The sequence below is a fragment of the Monocercomonoides exilis genome, assembly GCF_001643675.1.
Source record: "Monocercomonoides exilis strain PA203 chromosome Unknown scaffold23-1346700, whole genome shotgun sequence".
NCBI classification, from domain to species: Eukaryota; Preaxostyla; order Oxymonadida; family Polymastigidae; genus Monocercomonoides; species Monocercomonoides exilis.
The window spans coordinates 440,873-467,822 of NW_027150568.1; the positions used below are offsets into that span (position 1 = coordinate 440,873).

At 45.6% G+C, this 26,950-nt stretch overlaps 1 protein-coding gene across 1 annotated transcript; it reads right to left on the reverse strand.

The window, feature by feature from the left end:
- Window positions 1-348: 348 nt before the first annotated feature.
- On the reverse strand, window positions 349-26,711 carry MONOS_762 (uncharacterized protein; the record flags this gene model as incomplete). Its single annotated transcript, XM_067877961.1, has 1 exon — window positions 349-26,711. One exon carries the CDS (start codon window positions 26,709-26,711, stop codon window positions 687-689), a length of 26,025 nt encoding a protein of 8,674 aa, XP_067727169.1. The 3' UTR covers window positions 349-686.
- Window positions 26,712-26,950: the final 239 nt, after the last annotated feature.

The following is a 26,950-nucleotide window of genomic DNA, read 5'->3' on the forward strand; positions in this document are numbered from 1 at the left end:
TAAGAAGGTTTTGCCTTTCTCCAGAATGTTCATCTTTGTACACATGAAATGGTTCCTCAAAAGAAATAGATAAATCTCTTCTGCAATTCCTGCATTTCAAAATGAAATTTGCTTCACCTTTGCTTTTTGGAATGTCGTGAACTTCACTTCTCGAAATGCCAACCCAATTTGGATGCTTTTCACGGCAATGAGTGCATTCAACTTTAAAGCTATAATAATAATTTTCTTCATCTACAGGACTTAGATTTGTAACTCCATTTAACGAAGCTTTCAGGGATAATGCAAGCTTTCCCATGAATATTGAGGAAATGAATATTCAATTTTTCCTGATCAAAGCGATATATAACTTAATAGAATCGAAAATAAATGAATGATAAAAACATAGGTTTTTGAAGAGAGAATCGAAATGAATAATATAAAAATTGCAAACAAAAGTTAACATTCACAAAAAAAATTTTTTATTTCCCTAAACAGTAAATATTTTTTAAATAAACACCTCAAAAACATTATTCAACTTAACATCAATTCTGATTAACAATTTATAATAACAACAATTTCACATTAACAAAAGACGTTTCAGTCAAAACGTTTGAATTACAGTAAAATCTCTTCGCATAACCACTTTCATTTATTAAAAATATGTGATTATTTTTTTGTTAAAAATTCCCCCTTTACGTTAATAAATGCTACTTTCTGAACCCGAATCCTCTCCTTGCAGCTAAAAACTCGCTTCTCTCCTTCTCGTCTTTCTCCAGCTGCTCCTGCTTCGCTCTTTTGTTCTTTGTAGTCGTGAATATGGACTTGGCCACCGACTTCGCAAACGATGACCCACCGCCAAGCACAACCGCTTTGATCAGAGAAGTCCTGAGCTTGGCAAAGAGCTGCTTGTATGAGCACGTGAGTGAGTGGAACACGATCGGCTGTATTTTGATGGGGCACTCGTCGAAGTCGAGTATCGTTGTCTGTTTATCTCCGCCTTCGCCTGACGTGTTGCGGTAGGAGATGACTGCCTCGTCCATCTGAATGTTTATGTAGTTGAAGAGAACATATTTCTTCGCCCGGTGCTTCATCTCCTCCACTTGCATAGACTCCCCGCTTTGCCCACTCCCAGATACAGACATTGACGAGTCACCGGCTCCATCGCCTGCCAAATCGTCTTTTTGCTTTTGCTTCTGTTTTTCTTTTTCTTTCTCTTTTTCCTTCTCTTTCTCTTTCTCTTTCTTTTTGGCTGCTTCTTGCTCACTCAGCTCGTCAAGATCTGTCGAAGACTCTTCTGACGACTCGCTCTCTTCCTCATCTGTGCTCTCTGCCTCTTCCTCCTCCATCTCCTCATCATGAAACTCATCATAGTCATCAAATATCCCTTTGTCTTCACTCCCTCCTTTCTCTCTCCTACTGCTGCTGCTGCCTTGCCCTGCAGTCGGATAACGTTGGTGAGGCATCCCATTCACAGGGGAAGATGCAGGCGGAGGGCGAATGGCAACTTTGTTGTGCAGAATAAGCCCATTCGGCGTCTCGTCGTATCGCTCATTCACCAGAAACACCTTTGTCCCTGTGTCGTGTGCCTTCGCAATGCCTTGTTCTAACCCAGAAAGAGATAGAGAAGTGGAATAAAGCAAAGTCGAGGCAGAGTTCAGAACAGCGTTGCAGCGTCCGATGTAGTTGAGGATGCTGAAGAAGATGATGCTGTGTGTTAAAGACGCAGGGAAGTACACCTTCAGCACTTGTAGAATGAACGATGGAGAAACCTGCATACGAGAAGAAGAAGAAGAAGAATTCTGCAGCGTTGCATTGGTTGATGAAAGCAATGGAGAAACCGATCCAAAAGCAGCTGAAGCATTTAAGCCATCAGAAGAACTGAGCGAAGACTCAGTCATTCCAGAGCCGTCCAGCAGGGAGGAAGCATTTGACGCGAAGGAGATTGGCTGGAATGCTGAGTGGTGCAGAAGGAACGGGCGAAAAGCTCCGACAGCCGAGGCTGGTGTGAGACAGAGCGGAGAAATAAGAGAGAAGAAAGGCAAGACACCGTCTACAGACACGAAGGGTGGGAACTGGCGAGTGGTTGTGATTGGGAAGAGGACAGATGTGAGTGTCTGGAGTTCATGTTTAGCTGGCTGTTCTGAGTCTATTTTGAGTCCAATGGCATTGTCTGGCTTATCGTGTAGAGTGAGTTGGTCTCCAGTTTGTTCATTGGAATTCAAAGTTGGGCTTTCTTTCTCTTTCTCTCTTTCTCTTTCTTCTTTCACTTCTTCTCCTTCCTTTTCTTCCTCTCCTTCCTCTTTTCTACTTTCCTCGAACTGTCCAGGCGACAATGGAAGAATGAATGAGCCAGCATCTGATGTGACCACAGTTGGAGAGAGAACAGTTGACTGGATGCTCAGCTTTGATGGGCGACGGCAGGTGGCGGTGCGTGCAGTGAGTGGAGAGAAAGTGGAGAGAGGAGAAATGAGTGTGGGGGTAGATAGCACACGTGTGGTGGTTGTGGAGGATGTGGAGGTGGAGGTGATGACGTGAGAGGAGTGGTGAGATGATGGAGAAGAAGAAGAAGAAGAAGAAGAAGAAGAAGAAGATGATGATTGGGATAGTATTCTGCTTGTTGAATGTTCTGGTGTTTGATTTGGAATCGTCAAAGTCAAAGATGCAGAACTCGAAAGTGAATGAGAAGAAGAAGAAGAAGACAAAGAAGAAGATGAAGAAGAAGCTGAAGGAGATTCAGAAGGCAGCAAGAGATCAGCCAGGTCGGGAGAGCTTGAGCTTGGCAGGCCCAAATATGTCTCATAGCTGACAGGCGGAAGAACAGGAGAAGGCTGAGGATGATGCAGCTGAGTGGGAGAGAGGCGAGAGATGTGAGGAGAAGGAGAAGGAGAATAAGAAGGAGGAACTGATTGGATGGTTGAAAGTGAAGCAGAAGAGTTTGGTGAGTGGAGCGTGGCGAACAAAGCAGAAGAAGAGGAAGAAGAAGAAAGAGAAGAAGAAGAAGAAGAAGAAGACAAAGATGGCAGAGAACTGGATGGCAGAGGAGGTGTTGTGAATCCAGAAGCCCTTGCAAATGCGAGTGAAGGAGGCGGAAGCGTTGCCACTTTCTTCTGAAGCACCGGGGCAGGCGACTGATATGAGGGAAACATCTTCATCCTCTCCTTTTCGAGTCTTTCGCGTTCTTTCTCTCTCTTTTCTCTCTCTTCTTTCTCCTTCTTCAGCTTCTCTTGACGCTGCATCGCCTTCTTCTTCCTGTTCGGGAAGAAGTAATGGAACAGCACGAAGAAGATGTCCTTTGACACACGCGCCTCCAAAGAAGTTAAATGCACTTCTAATTGATCATACACCGTCTGCCCAGCAACTGGCGCTCTTTGCATAGCAACCAGACGGAAGATGCAGTTGTGCGATGGGCGGAACTGAGAATAAGAGGAGAAGGTGTTGGCGGCAAAAGGAGAGGAAAAGGGGGAGGAGAGGAGAACCATGGGAGTGCCAGGGAATGAGGAAGAAGAAGAAGAAGAAGAAGAGGTTGGAAGGTTGTCCAAACGCTGCAGATCTCGAGGGAATGCAGCAGAAGGCAATGAAGATGTTGACGACGAAGAAGAACCAGAAGAAGATGAACCTCCAGCTATTTCAGTGTGTTTTGTTACAAGTGCTCTGTCATCTTTGATTCCATATGATGAAAGAACAGAATTTCTGCCTTCGTCTTCAAACAGAGTGGCTGAAAAACGAGAGGGAATAACACGAGACACGGCATTTTTCAGTCGAGAAAGAGCGCTATGAGAGGAAGAAGAGGAAGAAGAGGTGGAAGATGAAGAATTTGATTGTTGCGCTGTCTCTGTCGTTCCAAGCACTTCTGGAGCAGGTTCATCCGAAGAAGCAGAGGAAGCAGAAGCATATGCCGCAGAAGTCGATGGCTGTGAAGAGCAGCGTTTAAGCTGGCGTTGTTGCTCCTTTTCTGTCGGTGGGTTGATCTGAAATGGCTGATTTGACCCAATCTGCATGGGTGCTCTTTGCATTGGTGGTGGAGTGAGTGTTCTTTCTTTTGAAGGAGGTGGAATAACAGCTTCAGTTGTGGTGCCGGCAAACACATTGGCTGCGGCTGAAGGAGGATGAGGAGGAGGTTTGAGCGATGCGGAAGAAGCAGAAGAAGATGACGATGAACTAGTCAGAGAGCTGAACAGATCGTCGTCCGCTAATCCACCAGAAGGTGGTAGTGCAGAGCTTGGCGGGAGAGATGGGAGCGTAGTTGGAGGAAGCGCAGCTCCTGATGCTGATGAAGACAGCGACGTTGCTTCTCTTGTTGACAGAGAACTGAACGGAGCAGCAGAAGCAGAAGAGGAAGAAGAAGATTGCATTGACGACGAAGCATTTCCAGCTCCTGAAGGAATCTCCAATGGTTTGATTGCAGGAATAACAGGGAAGCGATTGCTGCTATCTGAAACCTGTCCCAATGTGTCAAGCAAAGAGTCATCAGGTGCAGTCGAAGAAAGAGACGGGGTGAGTGCCTTTGGAGAGAGAAGCATGGGAGCTGTGGAAGAGTTGAATGAAGAAGCATTCAGAAGAGATTGATTGCTTTGAATTGCAGAGGAAGTAGAATTGTCTCTACCCTTTGTAGATGAAGTGGATGATTGGGATGAATACATGGATGTGGAGAATGGAGCAGATGCAGAACCAGTAGAAGGCAAAGAGGACACAGAAGGAGGACGTTGATTACGTGAAGAAGAAGCAGCAGCAGTGCTTTGTGATTGAAAAGAAGAATTAGAATTAGAAGAAGAAGAAGAAGCAGGCAGAGGCGGAGCAAGCATCGTTGGTGGTGGTGCCAGCATCACCACTTTCTTCTTGTTGCGCGCAAATAGCATCTGTCTAAATCTTTGTGTCTCTGCCCTGTGGTTGAGAGCAGTGAGTGATTCAACACCAATCTCTAGCTGGAACTTCTGCGACTGGAAAAGGGCTGCTGTGAATTTGAAGCCTTCCAGTGTGAAGCGCATGACAGGTTTTCCGTCTAACACAAGATTCCATTCTAAAGATTCACAGGCAAACTGCACGTGCATGTACGGTACTTTGTCACCGAAGGATCCAGCCTCTTCTTTCTTCTCAGCCAATTCAGCTGCTTTGTAGAGGCGTCTCAGCTGCACAAGCTGCGCCACGTGGCTCATTGCCTCTTTGATCTGCTTTTGTAGGGCAGGAGAAATAGCAGCATTTTGTTGTGAAGAAGAAGAAGAAGTAAAGTCGTCTACAGGCAACTGAGCGAGAGAAAGTGTGGTAGACGACGAGGAGGCAGGGAGCTGAGTGAGTGTGGAGAGCATTGAGGCAGGTGTAGCCGAAGCAACTCCCTCAGAGCCGACAGGCGATGGAGTGGTGCTGCCTATCACAGTCTCGTTCTCTTGCTCTGTCATCTCCACCAGCGCAAACTGCTTCACAGAATTCCGCCGCGACAGGGCGATGCTCTGCTTTGCGCTTATCTGCTCGGAAAGAGATGACTGCAATTGCTGCTGTTGTTGAGTCACTGTCTGCTCCCGGTGCTGTGAGGAAGATGCAGACGATTCGATTTCAGTCACAACATCCTCCAGCTGCGCACGATCCATCTTGATCCGCCGCTTCGCCTGTGCAATCTTGTCTCTCAATTCCTTCTTCATTTTCGCTCTTTCTTTTGCCAGATCTTCTCTTGTTTGCTCAGCACGATATCCTCCTCCTCCTCCTCCTGCTCCATTCCCGTCTTCCCATCCATCGCCCAAGCTCTGCCCTGCTGCTGCAGCAGCCGACGCCTCCATCATCTTCTTCAGCTCAAGCGTCAGCAAGTTGTCTGACACAATGTTTCCTTCGTCGTCCTGTGTCAGCTCGCTCTGTGCAGCCAGCAGCACTTTCGTGATTGTGGTGAGCATCACAGTGAACTGGGACTCAGTCAGTGTGCCTTCCAATTCTGATACGTTGAAGTTGATCTGGCTGGTGGGGACAAGAAAAGCGCGGGAGTTGCGGTCAGTTGTGGTGATGTATGCGATTTTGATGGGGAATGGAAGGAAAGCGGTGCGGAGAGTGGGGCCTCTGACTGTTCCCGGTGAAAGTGCACCTGTTAGCAAGTAGGCAGACGATGGAGGTGGATGCTTTGGCTCGTCTGTTGCTGTTGCTGATGATGAAGAAAATGATAAGTGAGAAGAAGAAGTTATTGAAGGTTCCATGACAGTTGCTATGCTCATTGTTAGAATTCCATCTTTCTCCTCTTCGCTTCCTTGTTCTTCTTTTTCATTTTTCATTCTATCATCATCGTCTTCATTTCTCATCATGTTCTCCTTCTCTGCCTGTCTCTTAAACCTTCTGTTGTTTCTTGTGTTGTCTGCAAACAAGAGCCACTCCGTTGGCATCAGCAGTCTTCTGAAGTGTGCAGACAAAATGCCCTTTTGCCTTCTTATTCCAAATGTGCCATTGAACAGCTGGTCAAACACGGTGCGTGCATACAGAGAGGACAAAGGCACACAATCACCGTCATCATATGAAGCAACTGCGCCTTGCAGTGCGCTGGTGGTGAAGATATACTCAGTGCGAATGTAGAACTGGGGCTTTGACGAAGACAGGTTTGATATGTCTGTTGGGTTGATAGCTGGCGATGGCGTTGGCTGTGCTGATTTTTCACCCAATTGAGCAGATGCACCAAATGCTGGGTTCAATGGTGATGGGTTGTGAGATGGGCTGAGTGGATTCTCCTGCTGATACTTCGTGTTGTGCAGTGTAGAAGGCTGCATTGGCTGAGGATGTGACTGCGATGACGCAAGACAAGAAGTGTGGAACGGAGAGAAAGCAGTTGCTTCCTGTGCGAATGATTGTTGAGCAGGCGGTGCTGCCTCTTCCTCTTCTCTGTCGTCTGGCCACGAGAACTCGTTGAGATGCTGCTTCAAGAACGGCTTGTGAGTGAACCATGACTGAGAATAGAGCATCATTGACTCGGCAGCGAGGACGATGTAGCCAGGAACATCAGCGCCGACCAGCTGGACCTGAATCTGGTCCATCTGAAGCATCACATTCATCTTCGAGTAGGACTCCCGACAGACAGGGCCTTTCAGCAGTGGAGGCGCTTTCCCCTTCCGCTTGGAGGATCTGAGTGAAGAAGAGGAAGAGGACGAGGAAGAAGATGATGATTGTTCAGAAGCATATCTGCGTGACTGGGATTTTGTTAATGTAGGTGGAAGCGAAGGCAGCGAAGAGTCGTTGTTGCCTGCACCGTCTTTCTTCGACACAACTTCCCAGTCGCTCGGCGGCTTCGGATAGAACACGTTCTGCAGAGAAGACGCTGGCGAAGGGAAGATTAGCGGACGCTGTGGAAGAGCAGCAGGAGGAGTCTGGACTTGTGGTTGAATGCGAGGAAGCGTCTGGAAAGAGGATTTGCTATCAGATGCAGCTTGCTGAGAGAGCGATGCTGCAGATGAGTCGGTTGATGCACCAAGAGCATCGCTTCCTTTGAATGAATTTGCCATTCCTAAGCTCTGCTGTGATTGCTGTGTAGTCATTCCAACATTATTATTAGCTGATTCTTCATTCTGCTCTGACTTCCTCAGCACATCCATTCCAAGCCCACTTCCACCCGAAAGCAGTCGACTTGCCCTTTTCCCATCGCTTTCACTCCTTTCCATTAATCTCTCCTGCATCGAAATGAAGTTCTTCAGCTGCGACAGGCTCGGTGGCAAAGGTTTCAGCGTCCATCGCCTTGGTGAAGGATAAGGGTAGAGAGAGAATGCATGCAAGGACAGCCTCTGCCACGCAGTGTAGATCGGATGGAAGTCCTCGGCAGAGCTGTAGAACTCAGACAAAGCCAGCTCTACCTGGCTCATCAGCTGGTGCGCCATCACTTTCTCGTTTCGGGCGTTGTTGTTGGAATCGTCGTCATCATCTGATGAAGAGGAAGAGGAAGAAGAAGTTGAGCTGCTTTTCTCTTCTGAACTCTGTTTGGCAGCGGATTGTGTGGTTGAGGTGGTGTTCCCGCTGAGCGCTGATACGAGCGACAGCAAAGGCGTCATCCAATACAACAGCGCGTCTCTCACGCCAACCGTAAACACAAACCGCACACAGCTTACTGTGCACTCCACATTGAGTGAAGGAACCACAGACGTTGATGGAGAAGACAAAGAAAGCGACTGCTCAAGAGGATTAAGCTGAGTATCACCAGTGCCGATGCTGGCTGGTGACAGAGCCCATGGTGGCTGCCTTCCAGGAGCTCCTAAGGATGAATACGCAGTTCCGTAGTTGTCTGCATATCGTGGCATCATTCCTCTTCCCTTCGGATAATGCTTCATCAGCGACATCTGGCTGAGCGTGGTATCATCCACCACCATTCCGTCCATCTTCGAGTCGAACTGTCGAAGAGACAGCCCCGCTATCATCTCATCTGTCGACTCCATATCCATCGAAGTCAGGCGAGAACGATTGTGCGATGCTCGCCGTCTCATTGCCAGCAGACTTGGATCATAGCCAGTGGGTGCCAACAGCTTCTGCTCCAGCTCAGGATATGGATATGCACCTTGCACCGAAGAAGATGGAGGCTTTTGTGAAGCACCGGGCTGCTGTGTAACTTCCATTGGAGGAGAAACAGGTGGAGGAGGAGACGAAGGGGCAGAGAATGGAGGAGATGGAGGATTTGATGGAGGAGGTGAGCATATCATTGATGATTCTCCTGCTTCCTCACCAAACACATCTTCATCTTCATCTTCATCGTTATCGTAAGATTCCATCACATCTGAGAACGACGCAATCTTCAGAATATCCTCAAAGCAATCTGATTCGATGATGAATGGAAACGCATTCCCAATAGAAAGCACCACGTGCTGTGCCGTGTTCACTCTGAAGGAGTCCCATGGAGCCATCAAGCCAGCCCTGAGGAAGCGCAATGCCAGCACTGATGAGTAGAACGGATGGTCGATTGGAGGAAGCAGAGAGTCAAGAGAGAATGGCTGAAGAGAAGGCGAGTTGAGAGGAGGTTTGACGAGACGAGGACCGGATGGAAGAGAAGAGGTGGGAGAGGAAACAAGAGGAGAGGAAACTGACGAGGAAGAGGACGGAGAAGAAGATGAAGATAAAGTGTGATAGATTTTATGATCAGGAGATTCAAGAAGAGTGCTATGTGAAAGCGAAGGAGAAAGAGAATTGCGGATGGTTGGCGGAGTGGACAAAGCAGAAGATTGATTGAATTCTTCATTACTGTTCTTTGAAGACAATACACTCACATTCTGATTGAACGAGCTTCCATTTGCATTTCCATTTGCGTTTGCTCCGTCGTCAAATGTGTCCAAATCCAGAAATCTGCTTTGGCTCTTTCCATTAATTGAACGTAGAGCAGGTGGAGTAACAATTGCTGTTGGGATTCTTTCACCTTCTGAGGCAAACGGAACAGCCGACGCTGCCATCTCTTTGAAAGCGGATCCTTCTGCTTGTACATTCATTCGAAGATGAGATGGAGAATTTCCTGTGAAAGACGCTGCTGTAGGCAATGAAGAAGCACTAGTAGAACTAACATTTGTGACTGTATTTGAGCCAGCTGCATTCACAGAGCCAATTGCAAACTGTTTCTTCTGCAAAGGTGGTGATGAAGTATCTGAGGAAGCGTGAAGAGGAGGAGGAGGAGGAGGAGAAGACGAAAGCGTATTGTTTGAGTCGTCTTGGAGGCAGAGCTCAGAGTCGTGTGACCAGTCGATGAGGTCGAGGTTGAGGAGCTTTCTGTCCGAGTTGAGCTTCGAATGGAAGATAAATGGATCAATCACATGGTGATCACAGCGAGTGCATCGAGAGCGAGAAGAAGAAGAAGAGGAAGAAGAAATATTAGGAGAAGGAGAAGAACAATAACTGGAAACATTTGCATCCTCTTTCTCAGGAATACGCAGATCGAGAATGAGCTCCCATTGGTCGATCGTATGCTGTGCTTTGGAAAATTCGTCTGATGAATGCAATTTCTTATCACTGTTATTTCCATTGTTATTATTATTACCAGAAGAAGAAGAAGAAGAAGAAGAAGACGAAGAAGAAAGCAGATGTTGTGATGTTGGCGAGAATTCATCCTGTGAAAGAGTTGCCTTTCTCAGTGCGGAAGAAGGAGGCAGCGCTGATAACTCTGCAATTCGTGTGGGTGTGTTGAGAGCAGAGGCGTGTTCATTGAGATCACCAGCGGTTGGAGAGGAAAGAGAAACAGCAGAAAGAGAAAGAGGAAGAAAAGGGCGCGAACGAAGAGGGAGAGAATGGGAACGGACATGACGTGCAGAGGAAGAGCGGGAGGATGACTGGGAAGAAGGATGAGAAGGTGTGTGGGAAGGAGAGGGGGAAGGAGAAGGTGTAGAAGGCGACTGAAGAAGAAGAATGGAGTCCTGACTTTGTGTTGGAAGATGGCTCTGTGTGTTGACTGGGGTAGACATTGCAGATTGGTTGTTAAAATCAATAGAATTATTTGCATTAGTGGCGTTTAGAGAGTTATTAGTATTGTCAGTGTTGTTAGTATTATTTGTATTGTTAACACTTGCAGTGTGAGGAAGGATGTCAGCGCGTGTCAGATGAGGAGACATTGTGCTGCGAGAAGAGAACAGTTTGTGTGTTCTGATGATATTCACGCTCGACTGACGAGCATGCTTTGAAGCTTTGCTGGATTTTGTGTTTGAATTTGAATTTGAAGAAGAAGAAGATGATGATGATGAATTCTGATCAGCAGAGAGAGAAGACGCATGGAACAAGAACGAGCAAGTGTTGTAGTCATACACAAGATGAATCGAATGCTGCGGATCGTTTTGAAGCGCCTCTTCCAGACAGAAATTGGCAGGCAGCTTGGAAGTTGGCAGGGGAAAAGCAGAAGATGTCGATGAGAGCGAACTGGGAGGAAGCTGAGAGAAAGAAGAGGTTTGAGAGAGGAAAGGATGGAAGTCGTCGCGAAGGCTGCTGTCAGACGAGGCGAAGAGCGGAGAGCTCATCGAAGGTGATTGAAGGGCGGATTTGGAATAAGATGCAGAAGAGGAAGAGGAAGCTGATGATGATGAAGAAGGTAATCCATTTGGATTGTGCTGCGGTTCTTCAGATGACTGCTGCTGTTTTGTACTTTGGCGAGTTGCATTCAAAGCAGTCGAAGAAGCAGAAGAAGGCAAAGTTCCAGGTGGATGAGATGCAGAGGAAGAAGAAGAAGGAGGAGGAGGTGGCGGAGGAGGCGGTGGGGGTGGCGGAGGAGCCTGGCGAGCTGATAACTTTGTCTGCAGCGCAGACCGAATGTTCAATGGGCGGGCGAGTGGCTGAAAGCTCGATGGATTGAAGCGAGCCGAAGAAGCAGCCTGCATATTGGCGAAGGGCTGCTGAGGAACGCTGCAGTTGCTTGCTGCCTTCAACGTCTGCTCTGCCAGAATGGAGTAAATAGCAGGGTTTGCGGGGATGCGGCGTGAAGTTGAAGACAGAGCTTTCTTCTGCCTGTCTGTGATCTGCCCAAGCGGAGGCGGGAAGGCGAGGGAGCCGTAGCGCTTGTAGTAGATTTCCTTCCGCTTCCAAATCAGCTGAGAATCAAGCTCAATCTCTCCCAATGCGACGAAGATGCCATCGGCAGAGAGGGAAGCGCTTCTGACACGGAAGATGTCCAAGCGACGCGGAGGAAGGGCGGATGATTGAGAAGCAGCAGACACTTGCACAAGGGGAGAGGAGGAAAAGGAAGAGAGAGAACTGCTGCTGGAGTTATTATTATTATTATTGTTGTTGTTAGTATTGTTGTGATTGCTACTGGGCATAGGAGACGAAGTAAGAGAGTACGAAGAGGAAGTTGGAGAAGAAGCAGCAGAAGAAGTGAAACCAGCTTCTTCCTGTTGCGACAACGATGCCACTGAAAAGATATCAGCAAGTGGAGTTGCAAACGGTGTGTCCTTCTCAATGTAATGGAGTGTCCTGTTGTTCCTGTTGTTCGCCAGCTTCGTGATCTGGATGATGTCTGTAGACAAGCTGAAAGAGCGCACCATGATTCCTGCTCTGACTGGTGCAGCATTCGACACCTCCTCTTTTGTCTGCTTGTTCCACGCAGCAAGCAGAATAGCTGCTGCTGAGCGTGTCTTTGACGGCTGAAGCGTCTCCTTCTCTTTCTCCAATGAAGAATGCATGCCGATCTCGAAGTCACTAAGAGACAAGTTCAACGTCAGCCCGCTGAAAAGCGAGAGAATGCTGCTGCTTTCGAACGGGTCGCTTGCTTCTGCCTTATCACTACCACTGCCATCATCGCTTTCAAACACCACGTTCTTGTTCATCACATTTCTGCTCACTGCATTCAGCGTCTGTTCCAATCCAGCATCCATCTTTGTTTGCTTCGTGTCTGTTTTTATTGCGCTCAGCCGGCGCAGACGAGCATCACGTGCTGTCTCACTCCACCAGACAGAAGGCGTGCCGAAGGGAAACAGGCGAAGGAAGGAGCCATGCTGTGTTGAGAGAAGAGAATCATAGGACGATAGCACAGACGAGCGGAACTGGGTGATGTTTGGATGGAGAGGGACGATGAGCGAAGATGATGTGCTGGCAGCCTCACAGTCAGATGCTTGAGAGTCATCATCATCATCATCGTCTTCGTCATCTTCATCCTCTAATTCTTCATCTTCTTTTATCTTTGTGTTTTCCTTCGAACTTTGCATGTTCAGCCCTTCTTGATTATTCTCCCCACTTTCCTTTCCCTTTAACCCATTCTCCACTTCTCCTCCTACTCTTTCTCCACTTTTTCCTTCTCCTCCTTCTCCTTTGCTAAACCAGCTCTCCATCAGCGTCTGCATGTCCATCTGCCCCACAGTTCTAACCGATGCTTCCATCATCTTTCTCTTCCTGTATTTTTCATTCGCTTTCTCGTTCTTCAAAAATGGAGGAGGGTGCGCCGACTGAGGCATGAAGAAAGGTGGAATTTCTGTGAAGTGCTTGAACACACGGATCAGCCAGTGCAAGCCCGCAATTGTGACATTCATCTGCAGGAAGGGAAGAACGGATGGGATGGAAGAAGGTTGTGAGATGTTGCTTTGTTGAGAAGAAGAAGAAGAAATAGAGGAGGAAGAGGAAGAAGATAAAGAAGAAGAAGAGGAAGAATAACCATTCATTTGATTCCCAACTGCAGAAGGAAGCGGCGGTGCTGTGAATATCGTCCCTGTTGGCGGTTTCTTCATTGCCATAAACTTCGCCTGGCATTCAGCCACAAACGCTGCCGATGCCAAAAACTGCTCTGCTTTCTTTGGTTGTTTCTGTTCATTGTTTGTTTGCGGAGTCAATTTGACTGTTTTCTGCTGGGCAGACGCGGTTGACTTGGCCAGCGCTGCTTTGCCTGCTTCTGTCGAGAGGAGGACGATGGGAGTGCGGCGGGCAACCATTTTGGCAGAGACAGACGCAGCAGACGAGGAAGAGACAGAGGAGAAGGCAGAGGGAGCTGAAGGAGAGGAGGAGGAGGAAGAAGAGGAAGAAGAGGAGGAAGATATTGATGATGAAGTTGAGAAAGGTAAGAACAATGATGATGATGATGATGATGATTGTGTTTGAGAAGAAGAGAAAGGAGAGTTTTTGGAAAGATCAGAAGAAATCTTTCTGTCGAAGTAATCAGGTGGCGGTGTGGTTGAGCATCTAATTGAAGAAGGCTGGCTAAACAGAGAAGAAGAAGAAGCAGAAGAAGGTGATGATGATGATGATGATGAGATATCATCAAGAGTAAATGATCCTTTGTTGATTGAACGAGGATTTGGCTTTGAAAAAGTAGAAGAAGAATTCGAAGTGGAAGAAGAAGAAGGAGCAAAGCCAGATGTAAAATCAGCAGGCATATTTCTTGCTGAGAAAGAAGGAGGAGGAGTAATAGCAGATCTTTGTGGTGTTCCATTGCTTTGTCTTTTGAGCGAAGGGGACACCGAAAATGCAGCAGAGGCCATTGAAAACGGCGTTGCGGCTGCTGTTGGCTTCTCATTCATCGAAACAGAACGAGTCGAAAGAGAAGATTGGGTGCTGGTTGGAAGAGGAAGAAGAAGATTGTCTGAAGAAGAGAAGGAAGAAGGTGAAGAAGAAGAAATCGACGAGAAAGAAGAGAAAGAAGCTGGAACATCCGCATTTGAGCTCATTGGCGTTGGAGTGGAAGAACCAGAGCCTGCTTTCAAAGAAGCCATCTTTGCTTCATCCGCAGATACAACTGAAGAAGAAGAAGAAGTTGAAGAAGAAGGCGAAGAAGAAGGAGCATTTGTTTGTGTGGTGCCAAAGAAAGACACAAATGAAGCAGGCGGTTTGCTTGCAGAAGGCGAAAGAGGGACAGGTGGAGGAGATTTCGAAGGAGGAGGAAGAGTGTGTGGAGGAAGGGAACGAGGAGGATGAGGAGGGTTGGAAGGAGGCGGAGGCGGATGAGGCGGAGGCTGAGATGGGGGCATTGGAGGAGTTAAGATGCGCAGAGGTTGAAGTGAAGTTGTTTGAGATGAAGGAAGAGAAGAATATTGAGCTGAATTGTGGCTGACGAGCGGGTGAGGCGGTGCGGTTTGACGGAGAACGCTGCGAGAAGAGCTATTCAATGAGGGGGTTGATTGAGAGAGAGAGGTTGAGGATGAGAGAGAAGAGGAAGAGAAAGAGGTAGAAGATGATGCAGTAGCAGCAGATAATATTGGAGTGGGAGAAGAAGAAGAAGAAGGTGAAGGTGAAGGTGAAGGAGAAGAGGATTGTTGCAGTGTCTGCCCTTTCGAAGAATCATCTGAATGAACAATTGAAAATGCTGCATGTTTTGACGAGTTGTGAAGCTCATCAATTTCTGCTGTCTGCGGAGAAAAGACCGAATGCTCTTGGGAAAAGAAAGAGGTTGATGGAACAGAAGAAAGAGAAGAAGAAGAAGAAGTAGAAGAGAACACAGGGCGAGGTGAAGTTGAAGCAATAGTAGCTGTTTGAGGCACAGGACGATATGTGCTTGATGATGATGTGGGAGGAGGGGTTGTGGATCTCCTCTTCACAGCAGAAGGAGAAAGAGAGAGAGAGAGGGAAGGAGAAGGAGAAGGAGAAAGAGGAGTTTTCTTGTTGGATGATACAGGCATTTGAGAGAGCGCGGCCAAAGGAGAGGAGAAAGCAGAAGGTGCAGCAGCAGCTGATGGTTTAGACAGACGAGAAGGAATAGTGGCAGAAACTGCTGAAGAATTCAAAGAAGAAGAAGAAGAAATAGAAGAAATAGAAGAAGAAGGCATGAATGGAGTAACTGCAGTGGAAGAAGTTGAGAGATATGATTCAGAGCTGAGGAGTGGAGAATGAGAGGAGAAGTTCACAGAAGAGGAGCGACGGTGAATGTGGCGAGGGGACATACGCGATGGAGGCTTCTGGAACTCATTCTGGTTTTTGGAAGAAGAAGAAGAGGAAGAGGAAGAAGAAGAAGATGATGATGAAGAAGGAGAAGGCGAAGTAATAGGAGAAGTAGCTTGCACCATTGAAGGAGAAGAAGCAGGTGTTGGTGGGGATGTGATGATGGAGAGTTCAGATTTCGGGCGAGATAAAGTTCTGTGGATGAGAACAGGAGTGGAAGAAGGGGTGGGAGTGGTGGAGGCAATGAAGGAGGAGGAGGAGGAGGAAGGAGAAGGAGAGGAAGAAGAAGAAGAAGAAGAAGAAGAAGAAGAAGAAGAAGAAGAAGAAGAGGTATGTCTTACCATTGACACAGAAAACGGAGCAGGCGGTAAAGAATATGCACCTTTTTGTGCAGCTTCGCTGAGTCTTTCGCGTTCTGCTGCTTCTTCTCTTCTCAACGCTTCTTCCTCTTCCTTCAATCTCTTATACTCTTCCTCTGCCTTTTTTGCAGCTGACACTTCTTCATCCACAAACTCATTGAAAAACGAGATGGGCACCATGATTCCGTCAATGAAATGGATCAACGAGCGAGTCGAAGACACGAATGAAGGAAAGATTCCTTTGTCGAAGTTAAGAGGGCGAAGGGTGATGCTGGCATCGACGTGGAAGGCGGTTGATTTGAACAGGCAAAGCGGATCGGATGAAGGGATGGGCACAGCAAGTGTTGGGGTGAAGTCGAAGGTGGTGCAGTGGCAGGCAGAAGATGAGGAAGAAGAGGAAGAAGAGGAAGAAGAAGAGAAAGAGGAATAAGAAGAAGAAGATTCAATGGATTCATTACAAGAAGAAACAAATGCCTCATCGACTGTTGAATCTCCCTTATCATCCGCATTCCCATTCTTCGCCTTTGTCTTCGCTTTCATCTTCGACTTCTCCTTCATCCTCTTCTCTCGCTCCTTTCTGTACTTTCCTTCTATCTCCTCCGTCACATGGGCTGGCGGGACGAGCGAAACAGCATATTTTCTGCAGTGGAAGTAGTGGTCGATGTCAGCATCACCAGAATACCCGCTGTAAAGATGGAACTGGCCAGGTGAAAGAGGAGTGATGCTAGCAGCACACAAGTCACTGGCTGTTGGGATTGGAACAGAACTAACAAAAGAAGAAGAAGAAGAAGATAATGATGATGAAGAATTTTTATTCTTCGATGGAAGATTTGCATTGTGTGACAAAGAAGAAGCATCGTTGCAGCTAATATTTTCATCTCCTCCTTGTGTTTCGAGTGACTTGTGAGAGAACGCACAGGAGGAAGCAGGAGAAGCAGCGCTGAAGCGACTGAGCGGGATTTTCATCCCGCGGTTGAGCGGAGAGGCCCAATGGGTGTGGAGGATGAGTGAGAATGAAGGAATGACAAAGGAGAAGATCGTGTTGCCTGTGTTGCCTAGCCAGGGCGGAGTGATGGTAGATGAGGAAGAGGAAGAAGAAGAAGAAGAGAATGAGGAGGAAGAGGAAGAGGAGGAAGAAGAAGAGAATGAAGAAGGAGAAGAAGCAGGTGGCGGATAATTCGATTGTGAGTAACAGCGATACAATATACCCTTCACAGGTGGAAGCTCTTCTGCTCTTTTCGCTGCCACTTCTTCCACATGACGAGCATTCCCATTCGTCAAATTCTTCCTCTGCCCTTCTCTTTTCCTCATCCACCCTCTCTCTACATCTGCTCTCCTTGGATTTCCCTTCATCACCACAAGCTCAGGAAACTCAAAAGCGCGTTTCGACAGCGCATTCCTCGCCATATCTGGCAGATGTGCGATTCGCAAGTGCGAAAACTGCACACTTGCGCCTCCTCTACCATATGTCACCCCGCTGCGGTCAGCAGTGATAGCAATCACATTCGTCAGACAAGATGGGGAGAAAGAAGTTAGCACAAACACTCGAGTGTCAATAAGCAATGCAGATAAGTGGCCATGCAGGATGTATCGGAGCGTGTCCCACCATTCAAGAGACGTCTTGTTTTGGGTGGGTGTTGCGTCTGTTGAAGTGATATTTTGTGGGGTTGATTTTGGAGTGGGGTATTTTTCAATGCTGTTGGTAAACACTGGATTGGTTAATGTTGATGACAATTTTTGATCTTCTTCTGTTGAAATTGCCTTCTTAACATTTGCATTTTCATTCACTTTCTGCAAGTCAACAAGCGGAAACACATCATTCTTCATCTCTTTCTTCTTCCACTTCGCACTTTTCCCCCTGGCAAACGAATACGGAACAGCCAGCACCGACGAAATCGTCTCTTCGCTCTTCACAATTGGCGGTTTGTCTGACGAAACAGGAGCGATACGAGCAAAAGCATCAGCCATTGCCATCAGTGTTGGCACCCACGACATCCCAAAAGTGACAGTCAGTCCTTTGATCACTGGAGCAAAGTTGAAGAACACGAAGTCCGGATCAGGTGCCCCCGAAGAGGCAAACACATGAAGCAGCATGTCATCTGGCTGTGAAGGTGTTGTCTGATATGAATAGCGTGTTCTCCTGTTACCATCACTGCTGTTGCAATTAACACTCTCCAGCTTCTTCTTCTCCTTCCTCCTTCTCAGCGCCTCTCCATCAACCAGCCCTTTCATCATTTCATACGGAGTGGTAGCCAGCGGACTCAACGTAGTTGCCGACGGCTGCTTAAAGGCATCCAACGAACGCGGCTCTGCCACAACCATCATTCCCTGTGCTCTAATCACCTCTGCACTCATCAGATTCACCGGATAATCCCTCAGCCGCAGCCTCAGCTGCCTTCCTTCAATGGCCAATCTCCTTCCGCACAACAAGCCGTATTCCTTGGGCACATCTGCAGGGCGTGCAGAGTCTAGTGCTTTGACTGTGGTGAGGATGGTGTCGGGAAGCAGGCGGCGGTCTAAGAGGATGGCAACAGCAGCAGATGAGAGAGAGGCAGTGAGGAGACGAGGGTGCGATTGGGCGGATATGATGCGGGGCTTTTTGGGATGAGAAGAGGAAGAAGAGGAAGAAGAGGAAGAAGAGGAAGAAGAAGAAGAAGAAGAGGAGAAGGAGAAGAAAGAGTCTGATGTGCTTGAAACTGAAGAGGAAGAGGAAGAGGAAGAAGTTGAATTGAGCGTGGATGGATCAAAGAAAGAGGAAGAGAACGATCTCGAGTTATTCATATTGTTGTTTATGTTGTTGCCAGCATTATTTGCCATGCTGTGTGACTGCTCATTTCCTGTTCCAAAGAACATCCTTTCTTTCTCATCTTCAGAGTCATCTTCATCAAACTTATCATCCATTTTGTTTTCTTTCTTTTTCTCGAAATTTGTTCTTCTAAAGCTATCCATAAACATATTGTTATCAACAGCTTCATCATCATCAACAACGCCTTCTTCTTCTTCTTCTTCTCCATCTTCATTTTCATTTGTTGGCACCACCTGATAATACATCGCCCTCTCCTCTTCTCTCATCTTCCTCTGCTTTTTGTACAGCTCTGCCTCTTTCTCATTCAGCAAGCTAAGCACACGTCGATATGCCGATGTGGTTGAGCTGCTTTTCTTTGTTCGTGTGCGAAGGAGGAATTCTTCAGTCAACATTTCTCTTCGCACATCCCTTGCAGACGCATCCTGCTGCAGTGTGGAGATAATCTCACCAACCTGCCTTTCGAAGTTGTTGTCTTCCAATTCGACAGATATGTCAAGCACTCGAATGAGCAAGGGAGGAACAAGTGGTGGCTCGATTTCTTCTTCTTCTTCTTCTTTTTTCTCTTCTTCTTTTTCTTTTTCTTCTTTAAATTCTATTCCTTTCTCTTCATCCACTTTTCTTCCATTTTGATACACACTCTCATTCACATTCGGATTCTTCACTTTTCCTTGCAGTGTCTTCACAGCTGTTAACACAACCTTCACAAACCCTGAAAACTGTGCCAGGAAATGCCCCACAAACAGCTTTTCAGGCAGAACAACCTGAGCTGAGCGAATATCAACTGCAAGAAGCGTCTTGCTGTCGTCGGGAAGCTGCCCTTCTTCCCAAGAAGCAGCAGCGAAGGAAGGATGGGGTGGATTGGAATGAGAGGATGTGTCAGAAATGGGGTGGAATGACATATTGATGGAGGAGGTGTTTTGATTGAGAGATGAAGAATTACTATTATTATTGTTGTTGCAATTGCTAATATTCTCAATGACATTTGAATTTCTTCTTTTATTTTTCATCTCAAAGTCATTTTCCATTTCCTTTTCACATTTTTCATTACCGTCATTCATCTCCCCTCCTTTCCTTTCTCTCACTCCTTTCCTTTCCTTTCTTCCTTTCCTTTCTTCATTCACAACCCAATCCAATGGAATATCTGCCTGTGCACCAAGATTCCTCTGTTCAGGCACAACAAACGGTGTGTCACCTAACACAGGAGCCATATCAAGCAGCGCCTGCTCAAACCACTCACGCGGAGGAGAAAGAAGAGAAGAAGGAGAAGAAGAGCTATTTTTGGATGAATTATTCATATTTCTATTATTTTTATTGCTTTTTGTGGAAATCTGTGCAGTTTTCATAGAAACAGTTGCAGATGTCAAAAGAGGCTCAGATGCACTTTTCTGACTTCCCTCTTCATTATTCCCCTTCAATTCAACGTTTTCACAGTTTCCATCATTCGCCCTTTCACTTCCCTTGTTCCCGTCTTCCCTGCCATTTTTCCCTTTCCTTCCGTTTTTGCCTCTCTCTTTCTCTCTTGTCTGCTCATACATTCTGAACAGCTGCATCACATTCTCTTCTCTCCTCTTCAGCTCTTCCAGCGGCGACCAGCCCTGCACAGCTGACAGAAACGCCCTTTCCATCGCGTCCTTCTGCCACTCTGCCGAAGAAATCTCAGGAAGAGGAGGTGGAGGAGGAGGTGGTGGAGAATGCTGTGATGATGAGGAATGATGATGCGAATGTGAATGTGGATGCAGTGATTGCATTTGCGGGGTGCTTGATGATGATACAAGGCCTGAAGAAGAAGTGTAAGAAGAAGAAGAAGAAGAAGAAGAATTATAAGAAGCAGAAAAGGAAGGAGCATGGAAAGATGAAGGAGAAGATGATTGCTCGTAACCAAAATATCTCCTTCCGCTGCACAGAACATGTTCTGCTGATGCATCAAATGTGTGGAACGGATGCAGAACAGCTGTCAGCGAAAGAAGCGTTTGGATAATGTTTGCATTATCAACACTGTTAACAACATCGCTTGAAGAATTATCTTCTCTTCTTCCTTCTTTTTCTCCTTTTTCTCCTTTTTCTCCTTTTTCTCCTTTTCCTCTTTCTCTTCCTTCTCTTCCTTCTCTTCCCCACACAAACGCCAAACTTGGATCAGCCATCCGCGACGCAAGCGAAGAACACGGCACATTCCTCACAAGCAGCGGCGGGTGCGACAGATTTATCGAAGAGAAAGGCGAAGTTGTGTGGAGTGTGTAGCTTCTTCTGTCCCAAAGTGATGCCTCGCTGCACTGCAAGATCTGCTGTTTGCACAGACCCGCTGTGATGCGGGAGAGATGGACAAGCGGAAGCCCGTGGGAACTTTCGTGTTCGGTCATTGACTGAGAGTGGAAGAGGATGCTTGTGATGATTGAGGATATGCTGTTGGTTTTCTGCTCTCTTCCTTCTTCTTCTCCCTCTTCTTTTCCATCACCTCCATCTCCCTCATCTCTTATGATTCCCCCTGTGAACAGTGGCTGAAGACAAACATTAGACAAAAGCGTTGGCAGCAAAGGAACACACAAAAAGGCAGCGTCTGCGTGTGCTTCGATGGCAGTGCAGAAAGTGAAGTACATTTGGAAGCTGATAGACGAGATAGACACACCTATGCTGCAGAGAGGGAAGGAGAGGTGGGAGAGAAGAGAAGAAGAAGAAGAAGATGATGATGATGATGATTGTAATGTGTCGTTTTGAGAATTGCCTATCTGAATGATATTTCCATTTGTTTCTTCAGTTTGCAATGCCTTTTCATCAAATGAATTGTTAGGAATAACTTCGTTCTTCTCCTTTCCTTCTTCTTCTCCTTCTTCTCCTTCTTTATTTTCTGCCTCATCTTCCCCCATCAACATTTTCACTGCGCCAACCATTGTACTCACTGTCTCCTTTGTCTGCACAACGAGGTAGATCAGCTCAGCAAGTGTTTCTGCAGTCAAAAACACATCCACTTTGTCCAGATGGAGATGAGGAAGAAAAGTGCTGCCGTCAGAAGAGAGACAGCTGCAGTGTGTGGAGGAAGAAGGAGGGTGTGAAGAAGAAGAAGAAGAAGAAGAAGAAGAGGAAAGATGAGCGATGTTGGTTGGCGAAAGGGAAATGGAAGAGGAAGAAGGCGATAATGATGCTGATGCTGGCGATAATGAAGAATAAGGAAATGCATCTGTTGGATAAAACGTCTTTGAATTCAATCCAAATTTCACAGGTGGAAGTTCGATTGTATTTGATATTGTCATTTCATTTGAAACAGAAGAGGTTGAAGGGGTTGAGGAAGCAGAAGTGGAAGAAGGAGAAGAAGAATATGACGAAGAAGATGAAGGCACAGATGAATTCATTGATTCCTCTCCTTTTCCAACCTTATCCCATCTGACAGCATCAGCCACCATCACTTTCACTGAATGAATAGCAAAAAGCGTATCTTTTCCACCTTGCTTGTTTTCTCTAATCATCTTCTCTGACGCCACACTCAATGAAATACGATCAACTGCCTTCACTTTCCTGCAAGAATCAGAAGAATTATTGGAAATAGCTGGAATGCTCCTCAAAACTCGTTTGCCTCCTTTCAACTTTGCGGTTTTGGCTTCTTCTTCTCTTCTCTTTCTTCTTTCCCTTTCCCTTTCTCTTTCTCTCTTTTGTTCTTCCTCTTTCTCTTCCTCCTCTCCTTTCCTTGTCTCCAACCAGAATGAAATAGAAGAAGAAGTCACATCGAACAGAGGCACATAAAGTGGATGCTTAGAAGCAGCTGTTGGCCTTGGTGGAGGAGGACGGGGTGGACGAAGAGGAGGAGGACGAGAAGGAGGAGCGACATGAGAAAGAGAAGAGGAAGAGGAAGAAGAAGAAGAGGAAGAAGAAGGTGATGATGTTGGTATTGACGATAAGGAAGGAGAAGGAGGAAGAAAGGCAACAGAACGAGTTGAAGCTGTAGGAATTGAAGAAGAAGAAGAAGAAGAAAAAGAAGATGATGATGATGATGACGGCATTTGAGGAGAAGTTGTGCTGAACACATTTGCAGAGGATGGAGAAGCAGAAGATTTCAAAGTGAATGCGGATGTGGCAGTGATACTTGGAAGGGACGAGGAAGAAGAAGAAGAGGTTGACGATGATGAAGACAATGCAGGTAATGAAGAAGAAGAGGAAGAAGAAGAAAGGAAATAAGAAGATGATGCCTGCTTTGCCAAAGTAGAAGCAGTAGCAGAAGAAAGAGAAGAAGAAGAAGAAGAAGGTTTTTGTGTGCTTGTGAAGTAAGGCATTTCCACATTTGAGACAGAAATTGAAAGGACATGTTCAAATTGAATGCCAAATGAAAGAGGAGGAAGAGAAAAGGAAAGAACACGTTTTGTTGTGTCTGGGCATAAGGAAGAGGAAGAAGAAGAAGAAGAGGAGGAGGAAGAGGAGGAGGAGGAAGAAGAAGAGAATGAGTTTGGCAGAAGATGAGGAGAAGAACGGTGAAATGAAGAAGAGGAAGATGAGGAAAAAGAAGAAAGAGAAGAAGCAATGGAAGAAGAAGAAGAAGAAGAAGAAGCAATGGAAGAAGAAGAAGAAGAAGAAGTTATCAGATGAGAAATGTTTGATACGAATGTTAAGTGAGGTGGGGACATGACAGTTGGCGAGAGAGAGAAATGAGTTGAAGGAAGATGAATGTGAAATGAAGAAAGAAGACAAGGAAACAGAGAAAATGATGGAAGATTTGAGGGAGAAGAGGAAGAGGAAGAGGAAGAGGAAGAAGATGATGATGAGGTTGATTGCAAAGGCGATGAAGATGAAGATGAAGAAGAAGGCGTTGGAGAAGAAGAAGAAGAAGAAGAAGAAGAAGAAGAAGAAGAAGAAGAAGAAGAAGAAGAAGAAGAAGAAGAAGAAGAAGAAGAAGAAGAAGAAGAAGAAGAAGCACTTAAACTTTGTTTACCATCACTCACAAGCGTGAACGAAGTGCTGATATCAACAGCTTTTGTGAGAAGGCGATAAAGAGACAGAAAAGTGTGTCTGTTTATTGACAGCTGAATTGAATGCTTGTCACCCAGAAGATAAACAGAACAGATGCACAAATGATGCAACGGATGGTTTGTTTGAAGAGAAGGAGAAGAAGGAGAAGGAGAAGAAGAAGGGGGAGGAGGAGGAGGAGGAGAAGATGATGATGACGATGAAGGATTTTGCTGAATGGATTGAATATAAATGGAGTTGTTGGTGTTGGCAGTTATATTTAATGAAGAAGAAGAGGAAGAAGAAGAAGAGGAAGAGGAGGAAGAAGATGATGAAGGTGCAGTTGAATCTTTATGAGCAGCATTTTTATGCAAAAACAATAAGTCTGCAACAGGAGTTATATTCACATTTAGAGTGATGGCATGAGAAGAGAAGAGAAGAGAAGAAGAAGAAGAAGAAGAAGAAGATGGACTATTATTTCTTCTATTAATACGAGGAAGATTGGAATGTTTGCTTGAAGAACTGATTTGGTGATTGCAGGAAGAAGAAGAAGAGGAGGAGGAGGAAGAGGAAGAAGAAAGAGAAGATGATGAATGATCAAAAGAAGAAATATCAATATGAGGATTCTTCAATCGATATTTGCCAGAAATGAATGTGTGTGCAGATGCAGCGCCGAGTGTGACAGAAGCAGAAAGAAGAGAAAAAGAGGAAGAAGATGAAGACAAGGAAGAGGAAGAGGAAGAGGAAGGAGAAGGGAAAGAAGGAAGAGAAGAAGAAGAAGAAGAAGAGGAGGAGGAGGAGGAAGGAGAATGGGAAGAAGAAGAAGAAGAAGAAATGAAATTATCCCAGTTAGATGCAGCTGATATAATTGGATCTGTACAGCTCTGTATCAATGGAGAAGAAGAAGAAGAAGAAGAAGAAGAGGAAGAATGAGAAGAAGCAGGTAAAATATGTGATGTTGATGATGAAGAATTTAAAGAAGAGGAAGAAGAGGAGGAGGAGGAAGAAGATGATGATGAAGGCAATGGAGTTGAAGAACTCTTCACTTTTTCTCTGATGGGAATCATCTCAATATCTTGTTTGCTTCTCTCTATTTGTTCTGTTTTGACTTCGTCTTCCTTCGAAATCAAACAGAAATGGCTGAAGAAAGACAAGAGCATCGAAAGCGAAGGAGGGAACGAAGGGAATGGAGGAAGAGGAGAAGCAGGAGAGAGAGAAAGGTCGAAAGAAATTGAGCTGATGTTCACACAGATTCCGTCTCCTCTGACAATGTTCGTGTAGATTGGGGTGTCGAAGATGGAAGATATTGAATAAGAGAACTGTTTGGAGTGAGGCTGAGACTGGGATAAGAAGGTGAGGTTGAAGGAGAAGGGGGAAGAAGGAGAAAGAGAAGGAGAAGAGGAGGAAGAGGAAGAGGAAGAAGAAGAAGAAGATGATGATGATGTTTGTAATGACATTTGCTGAGAAGGATCAGATCTCACAGAAGATGATGAAACAGGCATTGAATGGCTGCTAAATTTGTATTTTCTCGAAGGAAATGTAACAACACCCAATTTGACAGGGCAGATGCGTGCAGCGAATGTGACAGAAGGAAGAGAAGAAGGAAAGAGAAAGAGAAAAGGTGTTGATGCTTCTTTGTTTGGATGTGTTTCAAGATCTGAGGGTTGGTTTGAGGTTGATGGTTGAGTTGAATTCATTGATGATGATGATGATGATGATGATGATGATGATGATGATGAGGAGGAGGAGGAGGAGGAGGAGGAGGAGGAAGAGGAAGACAAAGATGAAGGCGTTGAAGAAGAAGAAGAGGAAGAAGAAGACGATTGCTGTGAAAGAACAGTCTTTGGAGAACTGATAAGCCCCACAACTTCATCAACAATTCTTATCAGAGGACGAACAGATCCAATTGCAACGATGATGGTTATGCCAGAAGAAGAAGAAGGGGAAGAAGAAGAAGATAATGAAGAAGAAGACATCACTGGCGATGATTCTAAAGGAAGTTTTGAAGAAGAATAAGAAGAAGATGAAGAAGAAGCATCAGACGCAAACACACAAGAAAGTGGAGGAGAACAAGGAGAAAGGTTCGAATAAGAGGAAAGAGAGGCCGAAAGAAGAAGCGAATGAGAAGGAGAGAGAGAAGGAGGGGAAGATGGATGGGCAACTGAATGGAGGAGAGGAACAGAAGTCAGAGAGAAAGAGACAGAAGAGAGACGAACAGACAGAAGAGGCACAAATACGATGGCAGTTGGAGATGAAGAGGAAGAGGAAGAAGAAGAGGGTAAGGAAGAAGAAAAAGAGGAAGAAATAGAAGAAGAAGAGGAAGAGGAAGAAGAGGAAGAAGAAGAGGAGGAGGAAGAAGAAGAAATTGAAGAAGAAGGGGAAGAGGAAGAAGAAGAAGCATCAGATGTTCCATCAGGAGGTTCAGGTGGAGGACGCAGCAGAAGGGGGATCGAAGGCTCAGGAACAGCATCTGTTGTCACAGAATAAGACTTCACTGACACTTCTTCTTCGCTGCTGGCAACAAGACTGCTCACAATTGAGCCACTTGTGGCTTCTTGCGCTGTTTCAAGAAGATCATTCTCACTTGTTTCAATATCTGAACTCATTTCTCCTTCTCCTTCTCCTTCTCTTTCTTCTTCCTCTTCTCCAAACAATTTGCTCAGAGATGAAGAAACAGAGCAATTTGGAGATAAAACAAGCCCAGCGTCAAATGAAACTGAGCCAACATAAAGCGATATCTTCTTTTCAGACAGAAAAGCAGAAAATGGAGCGATGTGCTTCGGCTTCATAGGCGCTTTTAAATTGAGAGAGGAGAAAGAAAATCTGGAGGAAGAAGAAGAACGCGACAATGTTGATGACGAAGCTGATGGAGAAAGTGAGGTGCTTGAAGGTAATGTGGATGATTCACGCTCGTTTCGAGAATTTTCAGAATCTGATGAGTCATGAGTTGCATCTGTTGTGAAGAGTGCAAGATTGCTCGCGGCAAACCGAAAAACAGCAGAATTTTTATTTGAATCCCTTGAATCCAATGGGGAGTCTGTTAGAACAAATTCCAGGTATAATGAATCAAGACTCATTTTGGTGGATTGGGTTATTATTATGATAAATTGATTAACCAGCGACGATTTCAGTTTCGAAAGAAATTCGAACTTGCTTTTTTGGGGAAGTTGAGAAGATTTCGCTGCATCATTGTTTTGCAATTCTTTTTGTGCATATGCAGTTTTTTGAATGTCTTTTTGAGTTGTTATTTTCTTGATATTTGTTGTGTTCACAATTATTGATGCTTTGACATGTGAGACAGCAAAATCCACCAACGGAAATACTTCTGGCTGATTCTTAAAGAAAAGTACATTGAATATTTTCTTCAATTCCATCCGAAGATCTGCGCTATCAATTTTCAAATTCACAAGAAAATTTTGTCTTCGAACGATTATTTCGAGATTTCGAATCCCAAGGAATGTAATTGACTTAATATTTACGGTAACGCCTTTAAAAAACTTTCCGACGCATGATTTAATAAGCCATGGAAGAGCATAACTTTGAAAGAAAAAATTGAAACATAAATAGATTCATAAATAAACAATAAAAACAAACATTAGAACAGTCAAAATTC